Source organism: Mustela lutreola, chromosome 7 (genome assembly GCF_030435805.1).
Source record: "Mustela lutreola isolate mMusLut2 chromosome 7, mMusLut2.pri, whole genome shotgun sequence".
Classification (NCBI taxonomy): Eukaryota; Metazoa; Chordata; class Mammalia; order Carnivora; family Mustelidae; genus Mustela; species Mustela lutreola.
The window spans coordinates 6099477-6113853 of NC_081296.1; the positions used below are offsets into that span (position 1 = coordinate 6099477).

Below are 14377 nucleotides of genomic sequence, written 5' to 3' on the forward strand. Positions count from 1 at the left end.
ATTTTATTTATTTATTTGACACAGAGAGATCACGAGTAGGCAGAGAGGCAGGCAGAGAGAGGAAGGGAAGCTGGCTCTCCGCTGAGCAGAGAGCCCGATGCAGGACTTGATTCCAGGACCCTGGGATCATGACCTGAGGCGAAGACAGAGGCTTTAACCCAGTGAGCCACCCAGGTGCCCCAATGGGCCACTTTTAAATCCCAAACAGCCTCCTGGTCAATTCCCCTTCAGTCTAGAGCTACCCAGAGCTAGACACCAGGACAGAGAGAGGAATCACTTGTAAATATCGTGGGCGCAGTCTGCTAGCTGGGCTTCAGCACAGGCTAAGTATAGACCACTTAAAGTCTCCTACTGCAAGTTTGCAAAAGAGGCCACCGATCAGATCTGGTCGTGAGGCTGCTTTATGATATACCTTCTAATGGTGTAGACTCTAATGTCCAGAACAGTCCCACAGTGTTGACGGCAACAGGTCCCTCTGTCCGGGAACATTCAGATTTCGTGGTGGTGGTGGTGGTGGTGGTGGTGATGGGTGTTTGATTCAGTTGAACACTTTCAGTGTTTGAACTATTCCAAAAATTTTTACTTGAAATTTGGGGTGAGAGATTTTTGATACTGCTACTCACTGGGCCATCTGCCAGGGACCTCTTCTTGTCACATGTTACACGTCCTCTGCATTATTGTTACTCTACAAACCACCTGGAAAGGCAGCGTGGATGGATGGCTAAGGTCACCAGTTCTGGAGCCAGACAACTTGGCTGGAAATACCAGCGCTGCCACTTACAAATGCTGTGTGAACTCAGGCACGTTTCTTACCTTCTCTGAGCCTCAGTTACACCTGTAGAATGAGAACAATAAGCATACTTCTTTCAAGGGGGTTTTGAGAAGTACTATATGCATGAGGCTTAGAAGGGAACTTAACCACCAGTAGGGCTGGGTTAGTGTAAGTCACTCAGACCTCCCTGAGCACCTGCTATGCCCCAAGAATGATGCCAGGTAATTTGAGGTAAATTACACCTCTTTTATCCTAATAAAAGCCCTTTCCTACAAGTAAGAAAACTGGATTTTCCCCCCAAAGTTTAAGTGACTTTCCCAAGATCGCAGAGTTCCAAGGCAGTAGAGCTGAGGCTAGGACCAAAAACTAGACTCTGAGCCTGAACTTCTGCTGTGAGACCCGATCATAATTGTGTAAACCCAAACTCACGCATCAGAAGAACGTTCATTACAGACTTCCACGTTGTGGGTTTCGCTTGTTTGATTTTGCGATCACTGGGCTGACCTAAGGATCCGTTACATTTGCTTCCACGGGCTTCCCTCCCACACATAAATGCTCAAATCCAGCTGTTCCATCATTTTTTTTCTATGTCTCATTTCCTGCTGCAGATCACAGTTTTGCTAAGTAGCAAGATGTACAGGAAGTAAACTGTCCACACCATGTTAACTAATCAATAAACATCAGTTTCAGCCCAGAAGGACTGTAATTTATGTCAGCTTGTTTACTTTCACTATAACGTCCAACTAGAACGGCAACAACCCAAATATGTCCGTTCCATGGTGTTACAAGAAAAGAGAAGCTTTACTCCCCCTTTGACAAGCTCATTCCTACTGTTCCATTGCTGGTTTTTGTTTTTCGATTTTTTAAATTTAGTCGGTTGGAGGTTTTTGGCTGAATAAAAGTTTCCATCAAGCATTTTTCCTATTACTTTCCTTGACCCTGTATTTATTTTCTCTTTCTTTTTTTTTTTTTTAAGGTTTTATTTATTTATTTGTTTATTTGACAGAGATCACACGTAGGCAGACAGGCAGGCAGAGAGAGAGGAAAGGAAACAGACTCCCTGCTGAGCAGAGAGCCTGAGCCTGGGACTCGATCCCAGGACCCTGAGATCATGACCTGAGCCGAAGGCAGAGGCTTAACCCACTGAGCCACCCAGGCGCCCAGCTCTTTCTGTTCTGTAGGTGAAAACACACCCTCCCAGCCCCCAACATCGTCCATTCCCAAGGAACAAAGGTGTGTTTTTTAAAACGAAGGAACGTATCTCAATAAATGCTAATGTGAATAATAATAACAGCCTGATGGAAACATTGGAAAGAATGGGACCATAGTTGTGAAACCATTTTGTAAGCTGAGAAACAACAGTGTTTGTGAATGTGCTCAAATGCCCATCGCCACTCAGTGTCATTTACACTAGATGGAGGTGGTCTGTGTGTGGACCCTGTGCAGAGTGGGGGCTGACAACTTTTCAAAGTGGGGTACTCAGGGGACGCCTGGGTGGCTCAGTTGGTTAAGCAGCTGCCTTCAGCTCGGGTCATGGTCCCGGCGTCCTGGGATCGAGTCCCACATCGGGCTCCTTGCTCAGCGGGGAGCCTGCTTCTCCCTCTGCCTCTGCCTGCCATTCTGTCTGCCTGTGCTCGCTCTCTCCCTTTCTCTCTCTCTGATAAATAAATAAAATCATTAAAAAAAAGTGGGGTACTCAGTTTTAATCAAGTTCACCTGTCATTCTGTGCAGGTAGAAGGGAGGTGAGGGAAGGGAAAGACCATGTATGGAGACACCAGTCCCACAGGTGGAGGACTGTGCATGCTGCCTTTTGTAGCTGGAGGAGGGCCAATGAGATATGCCAATGACAAAGGCAGGGAATGTCAAATTCAGAAACTGACAACCACTTCTGAAAAGGAGAGAAGGGTATTAGAGAATTGATTCCATTTACTATAGCATCAAGAACCATAAGATACCTGGGAATAAACCTACCAAAGAGGTAAAAGATCTGTACTCAAGAAACTACAGAACTCATGAAAGAAATTGAAGAAGACACAAAAACATGGAAAAACATTCCATGCTCATGGATTGGAAGAATAAACATTGTTAAAATGTCTATACTGCCCAGAGAAATCTATACTTTCAATGCCAAACCAATCAAAATTCCACCAGCATTTTTCAAAGTGCTAGAACAAACAATCCTAAAATTTGTATGGAACCAGTAAAGACCCCGAATTGCTAAGAAAATGTTGAAAAAGAAAAACAAAGCTGGGGCATCACCTTGCCTGATTTCAAGTTTTACTACAAAGCTGTGATCACCAAGACAGCATGATACTAGCACAAAAACAGACACACAGACCGATGGAACAGAGTAGAGAGCCTAGATATGGACCCTCCTCCCTATGGTCAAATAATCTTCGACAAAGCAGGAAAATTTATCCAGTGGAAAAAAGACAGTCTCTTCAATAAATGGTGCTGGGAAAATTGGACAGCTATGTCTAGAAGAATGAAACTTGGCCATTCTCTTACACCCTACACAAAGATAAACTCAAAATGGATGAAAGACCTCAATGTGAGGCAGGAATCTATCAAAATCTTAGAGGACAACATAGGCAGTAATCTCTTTGACACTGGCTACAGCAACTTCTTTCAAGATATGTCTCCAAAAGCAAAGGAGACAAAAGCAAAAATGAACTTTTGGAACTCTATCAAGATAAAAACCTTCAGCACAACAAAGGAAACAGTCAACAAAACAAAGAGGCAACCCATGGAATGGGAGAAGATATTTGTAAATGACACTACAGACAAAGGGTGGATATCCAAGATCTATAACAACTCTTCAAGCTCAACATACAAAAAATAGATAATCACATAAAAAAAAAATGGACAGAAGACATGAAGAGACCCTTCTCTAAAGAAGACATACAAATGGCTAACAGACACATGAAAGATGTTCATCATCATTAGCCATCAGGGAGATTCAAATCAAAACCACACTGAGATACCACCTTAAACCAGTTAGGATGGCCAAAATCAATAAGACAGTAAACAACAAGTATTGGAGAGGATGTGGAAAAAGGGAAACCCTCTTACACTGTTGGTGGGAATGCAAGTTGGTGCAGCCACTTTGGAAAACAGTGTGGAGATTCCTCAAAAAATTAAAAATAGTGCTACCCTATGACCCTGCAAGTGCACTACTGGGTATTTACCCCAAAGATACAGACGTAGTGAAAAGAAGGGCCATCTGTACCTCAATGTTTATAGCAGCAATGTCCACAATCGCCAAACTGTGGAAAGAACCAAGATGCCCTTCAACGGACTAATGGATAAAGAAGAGTGGTCCATTTACACAATGGAGTATTACGCCTCCATCAGAAAGGATGAACACCCAACTTTTGCATCAACATGGACGGGACTGGAGGAGATTATGCTGAGTGAAATAAGTCAAGCAGAGAAAGTCAATTGGCATATGGTTTCACTTACTTGTGGAGCATAAGGAATAGCATGGAGGACATTAGGAGAAGGAACGGAAAAGTGAATTGGGGGAAACTGGGAGGGTGAGAACCATGAGAGACTGTGGACTCTGAGAAACAAACAGGGTTTGAAGGAGAGGGGGATGGGGGATAGGTGATCCTGGTGGTGGGGATTAAGGAGGGCACGGACTGCATGGAGCACTGGGTGTGGTGCATAAACAATGAATCTTGGAACACTGAAAATTTTAAATTAATTTAAAAGGAAAAAAAGGAAAGAAAGGACATACCAGGAATGTGATTTGGGGAGAGCAGCCAGCTGCAAGCTGGAAACTGATTTCTATACCCTCACCTGCCCAGCTACGACATCCCATGGTATTGCCCTGAGCAAATTTCACACTATGTCATGGGAGTCTCTTACTGTTGAAACCGCACCTGAACGTCCTTGGCCGTCAGCTGTGGGGTCTATGCAGAAGCATCTCTCCCAACCTGGAGCTCCATTTCTTTCCTGGCCTAAAATGCTTTCACCTCCAAAAAGCAGGGTAACAGGCAGGTGCCTAAGAATGTACACTTCCATGCTCATTTCCAGGACTTAGTTTGAACAGCATTCCATAGAGGGGCTTCATTATCCACAAGCAGCAACCAAGAACTTTCTGTCCAGATGTTCCCCAGCACAGCAGCATACCACTTTTTCTCTGTCCTTTATAGTGCATCTCCAAAATCAAGAACCTGGTGAGGATTAAATGTTCATTGGCCTCGGACTCCATAGTGGGAAGTAGGGGTTCAGAATATGTCACCCCAAATATGCCACCTTGGCATACCTATTATTTTGAATGAAAAGTACTTGAGACATAGCAGATATAGCAAGGACACTCTGTCCATCCTTTGTCAACATGAAAGCAGAAGATGAATCTTCCAGGAGAAAGGCACCCTCCCCATACCGGGGGGCATAGAAGACATCTTTATCACCAGACATAAGGAATTTAGAGCCGAGAAGTCTTCATGAACAAACCCTGTTATGGCTTCACCATTTACTACCCACAGCCTAAACCCCTTGTCTTGTCAGTTCTTCATAAGTGTATCATTTCTTTGTTTAAAAGGTATAAAAGCTTCCTGCGTTGGCCACTTCTCTGAGTCTCATATCTTTGTGGGATCCCATATATACATACATCATTCAATTTCTTTTTTTCCTATTAATCTGTCTTCTTACTGGGGGGCTGTCAGCTAAGAACCTAGAAGGATAGTGGGAAAATTATCTTTCCTTCATGACAGTGCCACTAGAGGCTGAAAAGCAGAGGTATTCACCAAAAGCACATATCAGAGGCACCTGGAAAATTTGGTGACAGATGGACCACCCAAAATTCTAGCGTAGGGCTTGAGGAGTAGAACATGGAACAAGCTCTCCAGGTGGTTCAGATGTACAGGCTGGATTTGGAACCACAGGCTGGACTCTGACAGGGGGAACCACGGGCAAGTGGGTTGAGGCAGCCTTTGCTCTACTTCTGGTTCTGTTCTTGTGGTACCTTTGTTCGAACCCATCTCTCCAGGCCTCGGTGGACATTCTAGCGCCTGCTCCTCTGGCCACCCTTGGAAGACAGCTCAGGAGGGTGACGGAGCACAGAGACTCTGAAGTCAGATCAGCTCGAGCACTTACTTGCTGTGAGGCTCTGAATGACGCTTTTCACACAGAGCCCCTTTGTCACTGTCCCATTTGTCAAAGGGGAGGCTGTAATTGTACCTACTCTGCAGGGTTATGCTGAAGAGTAAATCACATCATACGTAAAAGCACTCAGTGCAGCACCTGGCACATACGCACAGAGCCTATGGAGGCCACGGTTATTACCGTCCTGGTAATTATTATTGTTGTGAACCTCCAAGCTCTCATCTGGTTAGTGGATGCCAGGTCTCCTGGGTAACTCCAGGTGGGACGGGGCTTGGCTGCCCATAGGCTGCTTCTGCTTTTAATTCACGTGGGCAGCTGCTCTAAGTGGATTCTTTGGTCCTGTTCCAGTCAAGTCACGACATCTTTATGGAGAACATAATAGGTGTCAGCTTTAGGGCAGGTGTGAAAGGCCCTTGATGAGCTCACATGCTCATAATGGGGTCAGCGCACAGACAAAGCGCCTCCCATACAGGCAGAGATGATAGCATGTAGAAGGTACCTAAGCAAGAGTTCATGCGAGATAAGAGGAAACTTTACATCAACTCACTTTTCTTGCATATATAAAATTTCCTGGGCCCTTTAAGAATAAAGGTAAGCCAACCTCTGTTGAGCCTTTTCATTAAAGCACTAGTAAAGATCTTCTTATAAGATCCTGGTCTTATTTCTCTGACCTCTATTCAATCCCAATATCTGTTTAAAAAAACAAAACAAAACAAAACAAAAAACCAAGAAATAAATTACAGATCTACTTAATGGGCTTTCAGAGCTAGAAGAGGTCTTGGAAATCATCTGTGCTGATGCTGTTAGCATATAGATGAAATAGCCAAGGTCCCTGCGATCCCATCCAAGATCACAGATAGTGGGTAGCCAAGCTGAGCTTATTATCCAGTCTCTGGCTTCCAGTGCAGTTCTGTTGCACAACACTATTTAGTCTCGGTGAAACCATAATGGGAAGCAGAATCATCTCTAGCAAAGAGCCCTTATGCATTCGTTCAACATCTCCTGTGCTCCTGTGACATGCTCTAAAAAGGCCAAGCAAGAAGCAAACAGAAAGGAGAAGAGCCAGCTCTAGATTGTGGATTGGTCAGAGAAAGTCTCCTTGAGGAGGCGATGCTTGAGCTCAAGGTGGAGGAAGAGGCAACCACATTAAGAGTGGAGGGAAGTGTTTTCCAGGTCCAAGGATAGGTCCATGCATCCTTGGGGAATGGGGGGGAAGGGCAATTGGCACTTGGGAATCTTCCAAACAGTAAGACTGGAGCCAAGTGCACGAGGGGCAAAATGGCGCACATGACATAACATAGAGCCAGCCATGTAAGACTTTGAAGGCCATGGAAAGGGTATGGATTTTAGAATAAGTATAAATGCAGTTCATGAAGAGGTTAAGCTGGGGAGTTCATGGTCAGTCTGGCTACTCTGTGAAAAATAAATTCCACGGCACTCCCTCTCAGTGGGGCCAGCACATCCTTTTCCTCTTGTTTTTCCTCATGCAGAGGACACAGAACACACACGAAAGCATGAGGGAGCTAGGAAGAGCAGGTGCACAGGGCCCTAGATACTCAGTGTCAGGCCCCTTCCTCTACGCTGTGCTCTCTCTCATTGAATTAAATGGGGCAATACCTCATTAAAATTAACAGGGTGTTGCATTTGAATATTCCTTGGCCACGGAGACTTCTGTTACGCGTGTGTCATCGTTCAGAGTCCTGCCCTCAAAGGAGGAACAGGGAGGTCAGGGGGGAGGATGTGAGCAGACGCCACAGGTGCCACGTCACAGCCAGTCCCGTCCTCGCTGTTACAGAGCGAGTTGTGTGTGCAGGCTATTTGTGGGAGTGACAGTCAGAGGGAAAATGGCCTGTGTATGAAAAGAAAATGTCATAATCATAACCCTCCAGCCCCAGGATTCTATTTCTGTCAGGAGTACCGCGCGAGGGATGTTTGGTAAAAGGGTGTGGTTATCTAAGTCCAGTGAAATGCTGGCATTCCCAGTCGGCCTTGGGCATCCCTGTATCAACAGGCTTAGTTGCCACCAGGTAAAAAAAAAAAAAAAAAAAAAAAAAAAAGTGCACAGAGGCCCAGAGCAGACCAGCTGAGGTTGTTTATTCGTCTTATGTGGGTAAGACCAAAACAGCGGGGGCGCCTGGCTGGCTCAGTTGGTGAAGCGCCCGGCTCTTGATCTCAGCTCAGGTCTTGATCTCAGTCAGGGTGGGGAGTTCAAGCCCCACATTGGGCTCCACGTTCGGTGCGGTGTCTACTTAAATATATATGCAATATATCTATATTATATATACGTGTGTATATATATGTGTTATATGTCCGTTATATATGTGTGTGTGTATATATAGTGGACAATCAAGACTCCAAGTACATGGCTTGCTTCTTTGCCGCCATGTTTGGAGTTTTCTCTCTTTAAAAACCAAGTGGCCTCTACTTCCCTGTTCCAACATCCAAAGTTATTTATACCACTGTTGGTTCAGTCTCCCCTTCTCCTGCGGAACAGGAAATTTGCGTGTTGCATCTGGATTAATTTCGGATTTTTCTCATAGCAAAAGTTCTGGCTCTGGGTGCCACGACCTCGAATCTGCCTCGCTGGCTGGTGGGAAACACAGCCCGGCAGCAGACTTGAGCATTCTGTCCGGAGCTCACCTGTGTCAATGGTGTCTTCAGGCCGCCGCCTGCCTCGGGGTGAGCCCCAAGGAGGGCAGGAATGATTGCCTGGCAAGGCGAGGCCGTATGAGCTTCGTGGACCCTGCAGGCCCTGTGATACACACTTGGGGAAAGACATGGCTTGGTTTCCCACATATCTTTCACACAAAGCGTGATTATAGGGAAGTGCTTCCATATGGCCCAAGGAAAATCCCGGCCAAGAAGGGCTGTGGCGGGCCAGTTTCGGAGAAGTAATGGACGTGAAGGGGTTGTACAGAAAAATTCAGGAGGAGAAGCAGCGTGTTTTCATGCAGGCAGGGATTGCTAACGTTAGCCGGAGCCCGAGCACACACGTACGGGGCCCGGGGCCCGGCCAGCAGCCCTGCCCTCTCCCCGTCACCTCACCTGCTGGATGCGCCCGTCACCCTTTCTTTGTAGAAAGGAATCAAAAAGATTAGCTTTTTCGGGGGTTTTGACCTGGAATGTCCTGAACTGGTACAGGGGGTCTGAGATGCCCTCAAAAAAAAATCAGAATGGCAAATTTGGGCCTTATGGGTACATACGCATTCCAGGAAAATGGAGGGGAAATGCCCACCTTTCAATAGATTCTCCGAAGGATCTATAATCCAAAAAGCAAACATCAATGCGTGTCTGAGAGAGCGAGACAGGGAGAGAATCGGATCTACCTCACCAGGAGGGCAAAACTGGGAAAGGCAACCAGGCCCCTTCCAGCCGACCCCCCTGTCCCTTCCCATTTCGGGGCCTCCTCAGCACACTTCCCCAGAAACACTGGTTTCATGACCCCGTTTCTCTCAGCTTCTCCCCTGGTTCAGTTAGAATGATCTCGACTTCTAGTCTCTGCTGGACCCTGACAAGACGACGTGTATTTCTGAGGAGACTTCCAAGGTTTTTAAAGCCAACGCTAACTCCAGGCCCATCCCCAACCCCCGGGGCAGGCAGGCGATGATGCCCCCCTCTCCGTCTTCAAGGCCAAACGCTGGCCTGACTTAACCCTTCACAGTCCAGCCTGGCTCCTTGTGGTCTCCCCCTGAGCGGCATCCCTCCTTTCCCACTCGTTCACCCTTCCTGGGCACGTCTGACAAGGTCTTCTTCCACACCCATCAGCAGCTTCTCAAAAGCAAGACCCAGGTGGACAGATGGTTGACTTGGACATCTGTTTACGAATGTCCATGTTGATGCTGAATGTATGGAAAAGCTGCATCATCCATGGTACCCAAATGAGCCACGTGTCTAATAAAAACCCTGCTGGCATTTCCTGGGCACTGTCAAGGTGCCAGACGCTACAAGGAATGCTCAGCATGAGTGATTTACTTATTCATCCCGACCACATCTACAAAGGCAGGATTAGGGCCATTTCCAGTTTCAACAAAAAAACCAAAATACACATAGAAGTTTAAAAAAAAAAAAAAGAAAAGAACTTGGTCTGTTTACACCGTAGTAAGCCACAAACCTGGGATTTCAACCCCGGCCCCAGAGCCCAATTTCTTAGCGACTTTTCTATATTGCCTTTCATAGGTTTCTTAACATCCCCGGTCCTTAGGCCCCCATCTGTTGAATGGGCTTGAAAACAGCAAAACCATGCTAGAAAAGATGGGCGGAATTAAGGAATACGGGAATGATAAAACGGTGTATGGATGTCAGTAAGAAGAGAAAGAGGCAGAACCCACTCCCCCCGCCCCAGGGGGACGTTCCTTCCTACACAGAGGGCACAGCCTTCAAGGAATGTCTTCGGCTCCACCGTCTTTACTGTCCAGGTGTGGAGAGGCGCAAAAGTTTATAGTGACTTCACAACTGCAGAGCGGAAAGCCATCCTCTAGGCTGATGAAGGCAAGAGAGGGCGCCTGGGTCCAGAGACACATGGCACAGCAGCTTCCCCAGCCTTGACGGCCTCCTGCAGACCAGGATGGGAACACACGAGTGCTGCTGAGTCCTCACCGTGTCCTCCGTGGGGCCTGCGCAGTCCCCCAGCTGCTGACCTGCTGCCGGTGCATGGCCTCCTTCTGTCTTTCCGTCCACCGGTATCACCTTCTGTCCACTCCTCAACCCAAGGCAATCAGGCCTCGGCTCCGGCCTGAAATTCACGGAGGCCACTCTTGCTAAGGTCACAGATGGTCTCCGAGTTGCCAGAGAGTACGTTTTGGACTCTTATTCCAGCGGGTGTCCCAGCAGCAGCTCGCACGGTCGACCATTACCTCCCCTGGGGAGTGACTCAGTCCTCTGGCTCCCAGGGCCCTGCATTTGCGAAGTTCCGCCTTTACCCCTTCTTCTCCCGTCCTCTAACTCAGATCCCTTCAGTTTCTCCATTGGCCACATGCCCTGACCCCGGGCGCTCCCCGGATGCAGCTCGGCTTCCTCGTGTATCTACACGCTCCCCTTGGGCGGCCCTGCCTGCCTTTGCTCACCGCCAACGAGGGGACGTTGCCACGAGCCAACCACGGGCCGCCCCATTTCAGACCCAGCTTTCCATCACAGACAAAACATGAGCATCTGTTTGAAGGTCTCAGAAAGGTACCGAGATATCAAACACTTATAGGGGCAAATTTCCCAAGAGAAGGAAAATCCAAGGAGGTGAGCCCTGATCTTTGGTACGGGACCCCTCTTCAGGAGCTCCCTGCTCAAAGGAACAGCTAACATACCCACTTTGCTGCTCCAGCCGGAATGCTGGCCACGTCCTCACTTCTTGGCTCTTGTGATCTTCAGTCCAAGCATTATGGAACTCTGAGGACTCTACCCACTAAAGATCTCTCGGATCTGTTCCTTCCTCTACCTCCCCCACCACGCTCCCTGGACGAGGGCTTCGTGACTGCAAACACTTTCGAGCGTTTTGGACTCCATGCCTCCAGGCTCAACGCACAGGGAGTCCAGCCTCCCCCTGCTGCCAGAAGGATGCTAGTAAAACACAAATCCAGCCATGTCTCTCCTCTGCCTGGACTTGCACAAGTGACTCCGCTTAACGTGACGTGTGCGGCGCAACGGCGAGGGCCTCTGTGGTTGCTTCCAGGACGCTGTCTGTCTCACCCTCCACCCCGACCGTGGCTGGAAGGGGATTCAGGTCTGAACGACACAGAACTAGTCTCTCAAGCACGCCAGGGCTTTCCGTTAGTGTCCTACCACGGACTTTGTGTTCCCTCCACCTGGAAAACCCTCCCCGCCGCCGTCCGCGCCTCCCACGGTGCTCTCCCCATACGGAGAGAACAAGTAAAATCCCTATTTCATAAGTCACATCAAAATAAATTCAAACGAGCAGATTTTAACGGAGAAAAACAAAACCGTAAAAGCGCTGGCAGAAAACACACAGGAATAATTTTTTCCCTTTCAGGCAGGGGGTTGCCAACTACAACCTGAGGGTCAAATTCAGCTTACTGCTTATTTCTGTAAATAAAGTCTGGTGGGTATTTTTTTTTTTTTTAATTTCTGCATGTCTTGTATTTTCCCCTCCATTCTTTTGAGTTTAACTCACTTTTTAAAAACCATTTGATTCCATTCTCACTTCTTTTTCCGTATATTTTGGACATATATATTTATATACTTCTTTTAGATGTTTCGATATTGCTTATTTAAATACCATACAGATCACAGTTAATCTCCTGAACTTGAAACAACTCTATTTTTTTTTGTCAGAATTAGAAAATGTATGTTTACTTTAAAAATATGGGAAAAGGAAAACTTCAAAACCAGACTAGTCTGCTGGTTATGAATGTCGTGTGCGCATTCTAAGTAGAAAAGCAAGCCTTCTTCCCAAAGGACAACGTCGCTCGGGCAGATAGACTGTAATTACAGAGGAAGGGTCTGAAACGTAAAGTTGCTCATGGCCACTAGCAAAAAGAGGAAGTCCTGGAAGGGACACAGAGCAGCGAGCAGGTGCTTGGGGAGGAAGACTCCGGGAAATAAAGGACGTGGCCTCAGGTCTGCGGTCGATGTCTGGCTGACCACCTGGGCGCCAAAGGGGGTTAGAACACACACGGCCGGATCTGAGAAGAGGGCATCACCAGGGCTTCCAGAAAAGCCACAGCTGTCGCTCATGAGCTGGTGGGTGTGCCCCTCCGGACTTCAACAAGGTCCCCTCGGGAGGATCTGCTTGCCAACGCGTAGTAAGAAGCCTCGGCTAACAGCGCCCAGGATGGGGGATCCCGGTCCAGGATGAGCAGCCACTTTGGCCCGTCCTGTTTTCGGAAGGGTCGTTCGTACCACTTTGAGGTCTGAGGTCCCCCAGGGGCACGCCAGCAAGGCAGCCCTGCTTCCCGGCATCACAGGCGTGGCCCGCACCCTCCATGCTCTCTCTTGCTTCTGCGACAACTCCGGCTGTTGGGACCACTTCCCCACCGGGATGCTCGCTGAGGAAGTGATGACGCAACAGACTGGCCCTCGGACCACTGGCCACACCGCCTTCGGGGCGGCGGCTTGGCCATCTCCTCCTGTCAGTAACAGGCGACAGGCCTCTCGACCAGCACTGCCACTCACTGCCACGGCCGCCTATGGGCCTCGGGCACCTCTTGTCACCACTCCCCAGTTTCCGTGGCCGATGTCCACAGTTCTGGCTTGAATGAACTCCGTTGTACATAAAGTTTTATGGGAACACAGCGATGCCCTTTGTTCTCGAATCGTCTGTTGGTGTCTCGCTGTTGCGACAACAGTCCAGAACCTCGAGGCCGGGAACACCTGCTCGGTAAAACCCTAAAATACTTACTCTCTGGCCCTTTACCCAAAATGTTTCCTGACTCCCGCATCAAAGGACTAAAAAAGGCGGATACTTCTAACAGAGGAAAACGAAAGTTTCCGAGCACATAAAACTTCGAAACTAACGATCCTAAAAACACAAATAGTGGAAGTCAAGTAACAAATGGGGATCCCTGTTCAAAAGAGGCATCACCAAAAGATTAAAAAGTAAAAGTAAAATGAAATGGGCATAACAGACAAAAGGCAGATACTCAGGATATAACAAAACTCACAACGGTAGGAAAAAGGTCAGCGTCCACACAGAAAAACGAGTGACTTTAGCATCTGATCTGAAAGAGGAGAAGGCAGAAAAGATGCTCTTGTTGGCAAGCCACCAGGGCAACTAAAAAGTGGTGGCTTCACGCTCTACCTTAAAAAAATGGCAAATATTTTTTTAAAAACTCATCCTACTCCGTATGGGTCAGGATTCACAGAAACAGGCAGTCTTGGGAAAAAAACGCTGGAACCCAGAATGCGAGCGACAGGCTTTGGAAGAAATGTGACTTTTGGAGAACGGGTCCGCGGCGCCTCACCCCGGGAAAGCTTAGCTCTGGGCGAAGCCGGAGCGCAGGCTGCCCTGCGGGTCCCCTCCCTCTGAGCGGGGTTTCAAACCTACTTTTTTCCGGAGAGACATGCGACTTCGACTGTCCCCGCACCAGCCTGCAGGTGGAGCCGTTGCCGGCGCAGACGCCACAGTTGTCCTCGCGGGCGCTGCTCCCCAGGCGACGGTCGCAGCCCACGGCCTGCGGACAGAAGCGGGCGTCAGGGAAGGGCCAGACCGCGGGGCCCTCCAGCAGCCCCCCGGGGGGAGCCCCCTCCCGCCCACCTCCGAACGCACGCAGGAGCGACAGACAGGGCCCGGCTGTCAGGAATCTCACCAAGGCCCAGTGCCCCGCAAAGAGACCAATTAAAGCCGTCCCCTCCCTTTAACATTTTCACTTACGTCTTTATCTGGAGTCCTATTTTTGTGTACAGAAAATGAACGGAACACGACAGGCCCTGTTTCCTCTGCCCCCGCGCCCCCCACGTCTCCTGTCCCCGCTGAAGTCGATGCATTTCCATCTGGGTCACGGTCTACCTTCCACATCTTCCCCACTGGTATCTCAAGCCCCACA

The 14377-nt window shown here is 48.3% G+C and overlaps 1 protein-coding gene across 1 annotated transcript in view; it reads right to left on the reverse strand.

The window, feature by feature from the left end:
* The window catches only part of ADAMTSL3 (ADAMTS like 3), a 339850-nt gene that overhangs the window by 168242 nt on the left and 157231 nt on the right, over positions 1-14377 (reverse strand). The window contains exon 7 of the mRNA XM_059179851.1: positions 13879-14005. Coding sequence (XP_059035834.1) covers positions 13879-14005 — 127 coding nt within the window. The remainder of the gene's footprint in view (positions 1-13878; positions 14006-14377) is intronic.